Below are 7,337 nucleotides of genomic sequence, written 5' to 3'. Positions count from 1 at the left end.
TTATTGGTCTTTTGACCAATCAGATCTTTCTACAATATTTGGGCAAACAATCAGAATTGGGCTGCCTGTACTCAGCTGTAGATTCACTCACATGATGCTGATTTATGTAAAGTATAGACATTCTGACTGATTGACAAGTACATCCATGTACAATGGTAGCTAATGCCTCCAGCTCACTGTCAGAGATGATATGCACTGTGGTGAGAGAAGAGTTTCGTTCAAGGACTATGGACCATTGTTTATGTATGTGTACAAAGTGGGTGAGGCAAGGGAGACCCCTTATGGTTATTTCAAGTACTACAACACTCAGGGTCAAACGTCTACTGAACATCGCTGTTGGGAGAGGAAAACAAGAGATAGGAAGACAACATCAGATGTTTTATTCTGTAATAATGGAAACATTCTAACAGATGTTTTATTCTGTAATAATGGAAACATTCCAACAGATGTTTTATTCTGTAATAATGGAAACATTCTAACAGATGTTTTATTCTGTAATAATGGAAACATTCTAACAGATGTTCCATTCTGTAATAATGGAAACATTCTAAGGTTGTTTTTATTAATTTACATTTTCAGATATATTTAAGACACTCCTAATACATAGTAATGTACATGAGTAGGTACTAGGTAATAAAGACGAATACATTTCACCTCTGGTAAGCGTTTCTTTGAATAACAGTGCATGCTCCCCTAAAGAGACCCTCTCACTAACTTATAAAAATAACATCTCTTATGAGTAAGTTTACCATATAGTAATGTCTCACTCTGCAATGTCATTCTCGCATGACGCATACACACGCATGACTCATTGGTACATGATAATTCACTTCATTCAACAACAAAAACACTTAAGCTACACTTAGCAAATGTACTAAGCATTTTGGTAAACAAAACATGTGGATAAACAATTTGTCATTCTAAAAATAAGAGGTACACACTGTCTACCAGTGCCAAATACTTATATCTGAAATAATGGAGAGAATAGTCAGTAAACAGATCATCATATCTAAAAATAGACACAAAGAGAGATTATCATGATAATGCATCATATGACAATGTGGCAAGAGACAATTAGCGTTTTGAAAGTTCTATATCTTGAAAACTTGACTGCTGACATGCAAAACATTTTGGGACTGTATTAACAGTGGACTAATAAAACAAAAGAGTTGTTTTTTGTGGATTATTCCTTTATGTGTTGAGTGGGAACACCTTGGTTTGTTTGGTTATTCTTTCTTCTCGGAATCAGCTTGTCAGCATGGTGAGCAAACGTCTCAGCTACCAGCAGTGGGAAGACTATGGAAGCATCAGCGTACACCTGGAGAGAGAAACAAAACGGCACAGAAAGGAAACAGAAAGCCATACATACAGATCATAAGAGAACGTTCTGGAGATGGGAATGGAAAGAGCCATTGGAAAAGGTTCAACGTGAGTCTGTGTTTTGTCTTTGGTAGATCTAATGCATCTATCAAGAGTTCTGGGGCCGCTGCTCTCCTGTTTGACCCCGAGTTACACCTTCACTTAATCTATATTCGTGTAAGGTGAGGCCAAAAGCACATTTCCATCTTCAGATGGCCAATAAACATTATTTTATATTCTATTCCATCCATTAACCTTCAGACTGGGGATAAGATAGCTTGCTAAATTCAGGAAAAAATGTTTGTCTAATATTGATGCTGTGAAACTGGTGAGTGAGTTACCTTGACTGGCTTGGCGTCCATGCGGATCTTCCCCCAAGACACTGCCTCATCAGGCCTGGCCCCTGAGTCTGAACCATCAAACTCCTGCCCCGTGTTCACAAACACTGCATAGTCCGCTCCGTTTCTCTGGGGAGGGGGGGGGGACTGAAATGTCAGACCACAAATTGCAAGAACAGATCACTGGAGTCAGATGTTAACAGAATGTGTAATTTAGCCTAATAAACACAAAAACTATGTTTCAAGTGAGAATTATGCAGGGCTGATCCTGATAAAGAAAGGAAATTATTCCCTACTTCATCCATATTTTATTTTTGCAAAAAAAAGTAGTGTGTAGTTCCAGTAGTTAGCTACACCGCTACATGGCAAAAAAGTAATTAACTACTGGAAACAATACCAGGATTAGAATTTAGTTAAACTACTACAAAGCTACTGCAAAATGTAGTTAAATTACTAGTTGAACTACATGTAATTTACTACTCTCCAACACTGCTAAGCACGTTAACGTTCTGACTGGTGAATTGCGATAGCACAACATTATATGAAAATAGGTGAATTGAACAGTTCATAATTTACATCAACATTATAATTAAGGAATATGATCATACAGACAATTTTAATGAACAAGAGTAGTTACTTACCATCAGATTGGCATTGGCTATATGGTGTTTGACCAGGCCCCCTCCCAGAATAATCATCCCTGTCCTCTTGGCAAACACTGCCTTGCTGTTCAACCTACGGATATCTACAACAAAACACAGACTGTGTCATCAGCACGATACATTACACACCACCCTTTAACTATAAAACCAAGCACCAAAACAGTGACATATACTATTGAGCATATAGATATCTAGAATGAATGTCACCAAGTGGCAAGTTTGTGGTGGATGAGATACGTAGTTACAATGTAAAGCAAGACAAGTGTGCGGTCTCACATCACCAGAGGAAAGAACAACTGGCAGCAGGTATCCTAGCGGTTAGAGCTTTGGGCCAGTAACCGAAAGGTCACTGGTTCGAATCCCTGAGCCGACAAGGTGAGAAATCTGTCGATGTGCCCTTGAGCAAGGCATTTAACCCCAATTGCTTCGGTAAGTCGCACCAGCACCAGCCCAGGGTTTTTATAGGAGTGGAAATAGATCATGTCCCCAATGGATCCATCTGTCAGAGCAGGGCTGAACACTGGGATGTCATTCTACAACACAGAGGTTGAAAATCTATTGACAGCTTTGATTATATGAATACAGCCTATTGTAACTCAATGAGGGCTATAGGGAGGGAGGGAGGGAAAAGATTAATGACAATTTAGTGTATTAGACAGTACCCGCAAACAACTGATACAGCAACAAATATGAACAATTGTATTATGATCCGTTATCCATAGTAGAGGTCATAGTGATAGTGTAAGGTGAGGCCAATGAGGGGCATGAGCCCCTACTGTACATTATACTGGTGAGTTTAGAGAGGGGAATGATAAAGATACTTCACAAATGGAGAGAGAGGGCAAAGAGCAGTGGTTTCAATTCATTCCACTGATATCTACTGTATTATATCAAGGACAGGCTGATGAAAGCAGTGAACCCCTCCAGTCCTCACCTTATAGGCCCAGTAGTAGACAGACTCTGGGTTGTTGATCTCTTTGCCCAGGCGGTGGATCATCTTGGACGGGGTCCAGTGGGTGCCCTAGAGGGTTGAGAGGTCAAAGGTCAAATTAATGTCACAATACTAGCAACACCAGGGTGATGTTCAACTTTTTTGCTACATTGTACCCCAATGAATACAACATTTTACATTTTAGTCATTTAGCAGACGCTCTTAACCAGAGCGACTTACAGGAGCAACCCAGACACAGATGGTGAAGATGACATTTCCTGTATGAAGTGTTAAATTAGCTCACCTCATCTTTCTGCTCCTGCACCATCTGGTCCAGAATGGGCATCAGCCAGTCCTCAAACTTACAGTAGTTATCATTAGGTACCAGGAGGTTACCTATCCTAGAGAGAGAAAGAGAGAGGAGAGAAAAGAGAGAAATGATTAATGACAATTTAGTGTATTAGACAGTACCCACACAACTGATACAGCAACAAATATTAACAATTATAAAAACTGGGTGGTTCGAGCCCTGAATGCTGATTGGCTGACAGCCGTGGTATATCAAAAATGTATTTGTACTGCTCTAATTACGTTGGTAACCAGTTTATAATAGCAATAAGGCACCTCAGGGATTTGTGGTATATGGCCAATATACCACGGCTAAGGGCTGTATCCAGGCACTCCGTGTTGCATCGAGCATAAGAACAGCCCTTAGCCGTGGTATTTTGGCCATATACCACACCCCCTCAGGCCTTATTGCTTAATTGTATTATGATCTGTGATCCATAGTAGAGGTGATAGTGCTCTACCTATTGATGCCTCTCTGTCTCAGCTCCTTGCCAGACAGGCTGAACTCCCCCAGGTAGGTGGGGGCCAGACACTTGATGAAATCCTCCTCGACTCCCCCCGCTGTAGTCACTATCACGTCCACCTATTAGGAAGGTCCACAAACACATGTAGCATTTTACTAGCGTAGCATTTCACCTATAAACACTGGCATCTTGAAGTGAGTGTGTATGTTGCAAGGGTGTCAAACTCAATTCCTGGAGGGCTGCAGTCTCTGCTGGTTTTTGTTATTTATTTTCAATAGGTGTCCAATTAAGACCTAGGTAAACAGGTGAAGGCAGCTCCTACTAATCAAACGCCTTAATTGATCAAGTACATGGGAGGAATGACAACCAGCAGACACTGAGCGATGGAGGACTGGCTTTTGACACATACAAGGGTGGGCTGTTGTATAGTACTGTACCATTTTGTGCTGTGCCAGGTAGCGGATGGACTCCCTCACTCCAGAGCTGATGAGGTTGGAGGTGTACCCCAGGAAGATGGTACAGCCCGAGTGGGAAGGGGAGGAGTCGCATCTTTCCTCTTCCTCCTGCGGCTCCAGACGCTTCTCAATCTGGGGTTATAAATGGATGACAATAGGAGAGGAATATAGACACAGTCTGATAGAAGCTCTCTCTAACAAAGGGGTTTAAACATTTCTCCCTCTTCTTCTCCGTCTCTCTTCTCTCTCTCCCCCCAAAAAACAGGCCTAGAATCAGACCAGGAATGACATATGTCTACATAAATGGCAACAACTTGGATGCTAACATAACTCTCCACGTGCCCAATTACTAGGCATCTTATCCCCTATATGTCGAGGGATGTTTGGAGTAGGATCCCTAGTTCCCCCCTGTACACTGATCTTAGGTCAGCTGATTCTAGATCTGTAGACCTAGTAGATCAACTCCTACACAGAGTGGGACATCCTCTGACCCCATGACGACACTAGCCTGTTCTCAGATCTGTTTGTGCTGTGTTGCCAACTCCTATGGTCATTGTGAGTTGTCAAGACACCATAAACAGATCTGGGACCAGGCTCTGAGAAGGCATCTTAACTCCCTAAACCTCCAGAGATGGATTGATGTCATCTAGCCTGGAATCCAACGTTTTATGCTCCGTTTCACCATAGCTTCACTGAGCATATCTGTTAGGATTCCAGGCTAGATGTCCTCCAGTGTGTCTCACCATCTTGTTGATCTCCTGTATGGCATGGGCAACGCTGCTAGCCTGGAAGCCTGTGGTGAGAAAGGACTGGAGCAGGGCACGATGGTCCACTCCCTGGTTGAAGTCATAGCCCTTGATACGGGGCATGTCGTCTGGGAGGGCCGTGCTGGGCATCAACACCGCATCCATGGCCACCAAGGGGGCGTGTTGTTCTGCCATGCCTTCTGTCAAAAACAAGGAAGCAAATCAAAAAGTAATGCAATGGTTACATAGAGTGCTGAACATTAATTTTACTTAAGTGGCTGCAAAGATGATTTAAGTGGCTTTCAACCTAGAATAACTACAAGAAAAATGCCAAAATTATCTAACAGCTGGAATCCTGTAGTTCATGTTGAAAAGGTTTGCAAATTTGCAAAGTGTCAGCAACATTATCAACTCCCAAAATCAACTGTCAACTCCCTGAATCATTCTGATTCAACTGTATAGCTGGTGGCAAGCAACAATATTAGGATCATGCCTTGTGTTGCGCTTAGTAGCATGTTATAGAGACAGAATTCTAACGTCATTATCATTCAGCACATTTCATGACACTGATATCAAAGTATAGCAAGTATAGCCAACTGACGTTAGTTGGCAAGCTAACACTCCATTGCCTGCTGCCTGGCTTTCAGGTAGCTATCCATTCTCTATTGGCTTAAAAACAATTACATGCACTGACAAATGAAGCAACATACCAAGTTTTTTGAAGACCACTGGGTCGTTGTATTTAATCAGAGAATGCTTAAACTAAAAGGTATCATTGTATAAAGACAGCCAAAACATTAGCAACACACGACAAGTCTAGCGCGCTGACATTCCCCATGTAGCACGCTTTGGAAACAACTACGGACACCGCAAAGGTTCAAACATAGCAACGCATTCTGGTGAAAGATTGTGTTCTGTATGTATCCTTCCTATGATTATCATTATGGGGGTCAACATTAATATATTTTTTCTCACACACACACACACTTCCACAGCCAGACCGTTTTCCTGTCCTCCCTGCTCCCTCCAGTCTCTTTTATCATCAGTGAGGGATGTGTGATGTTGCTGTGACATTTCCAGGACTGTGTGTGTGACCTTTAAACCTGACACACATCACAGCAGCTTTGAAGTGGCCTCTACAGTAACCACAAAGAGGGGGAGACCAGAGGTTAAAAAGGGAGGCCAGATGCCACTCTGACAGAAATTGGGACCTCAGTAGGACTTGGTCCACATAACCTCGTGTTAGAGTATAACAGTAACTTCTCCATTATTATTGCAAATCTAAATCCATATTTGGAGGTGGAACAGGTTTTTGTGATCTGCAAGTTTGACATTTTCAACTCTTTCAACAATTGATCCAATTGCATTCATTTATTTTCTCTCTCTCACGTTGGCGTGGAAAGAAGGGGAGTTTCAGCTTGCTGTCTGGGACTAAAAGTGGGAGTGTGTGGGTGTCTCTCTGGAGGAGGGAATGTCAGGGAAGGTGTGCAGCAGTAACAGTGTGGTGCAGGCACGGCGGACTGTGGAACAACTACGAGTGGAGGCAAGCATGGAGAGGATCAAGGTGAGAGTACACTACAGTAGCCTGTGTGTGTAATTAATTTGGAGAATGACAATTTGGTTGATCTATATTTCTTTCATTTGATGAATCAAAAATAAGAAATTGTGGGCGCAATGCATAGCAGTCTGATACAGAATGGATAAAGGGAAATCTTGTCTTAGGACACATCAGTAACTAGTGTATATTGGGCATCACCTTTCTTCTGAATATACAATAACCTCAGCTTTAAGTCATGGCTGTTCCTTACTTCTTCCTCCCAGATCTCCACAGCAGCTGCCCAGCTGGTGCAGTACTGTCAGGAGCACAGTCGCAGTGACCCCCTCCTCACCGGCATCTCTGCCTCCTCCAACCCCTTCAAAGACAAGAAGACCTGTGTCCTGCTGTAGAAAGGCTGCCTCAGGACACTGCTCTGGTGCTGCATTCAACAGTGCTTCATCATCAACAACAGTGAAACGTTTTGATGCCAGGCTACT

At 42.4% G+C, this 7,337-nt stretch overlaps 2 protein-coding genes across 2 annotated transcripts; one reads left to right on the top strand and one right to left on the bottom strand.

The window, feature by feature from the left end:
- Positions 1-358: 358 nt before the first annotated feature.
- LOC311146814 (deoxyhypusine synthase-like) lies at positions 359-6,159 on the bottom strand. The gene is made up of 10 exons (XM_084183413.1): positions 6,014-6,159; positions 5,301-5,503; positions 4,540-4,689; positions 4,100-4,221; positions 3,595-3,691; positions 3,294-3,380; positions 2,806-2,892; positions 2,339-2,461; positions 1,701-1,826; positions 359-1,318 (listed from the first exon to the last, which is right to left on the bottom strand). Exons 2-10 carry the CDS (start codon positions 5,496-5,498, stop codon positions 1,184-1,186), a joined length of 1,125 nt encoding a protein of 374 aa, XP_084039539.1. The 5' UTR covers positions 5,499-5,503; positions 6,014-6,159; the 3' UTR covers positions 359-1,183.
- A 615-nt stretch (positions 6,160-6,774) lies between these two features.
- LOC311146519 (guanine nucleotide-binding protein G(I)/G(S)/G(O) subunit gamma-12-like) lies at positions 6,775-7,250 on the top strand (the record flags this gene model as incomplete). Its single annotated transcript, XM_084183036.1, has 2 exons — positions 6,775-6,867; positions 7,125-7,250. 2 exons carry the CDS (start codon positions 6,775-6,777, stop codon positions 7,248-7,250), a joined length of 219 nt encoding a protein of 72 aa, XP_084039162.1.
- Positions 7,251-7,337: the final 87 nt, after the last annotated feature.

The sequence above is a fragment of the Coregonus lavaretus genome (genome assembly GCF_964263955.1).
Source record: "Coregonus lavaretus genome assembly, chromosome: 2".
In the NCBI taxonomy this organism is placed as follows: domain Eukaryota; kingdom Metazoa; phylum Chordata; class Actinopteri; order Salmoniformes; family Salmonidae; genus Coregonus; species Coregonus lavaretus.
This window is presented reverse-complemented; position numbering and strand designations above follow the sequence as displayed.

What these genes read in the sequence shown, in the direction of transcription:
- LOC311146814 (XM_084183413.1), bottom strand. Translation starts at nt 5,498, where the DNA reads ATGGCAGAACAACACGCCCCCTTGGTGGCCATGGATGCGGTGTTGATG. An exon ending in TACAGGAGATCAACAAGATG is followed by an intron (nt 4,690 to 5,300) that starts GTGAGACACACT and finishes TTATAACCCCAG; the next exon opens with ATTGAGAAGCGTCTGGAGCC. An exon ending in CCTATAAAAACCCTGGGCTG is followed by an intron (nt 2,462 to 2,805) that starts GTGCTGGTGCGA and finishes TGCTGATGACAC; the next exon opens with AGTCTGTGTTTTGTTGTAGA.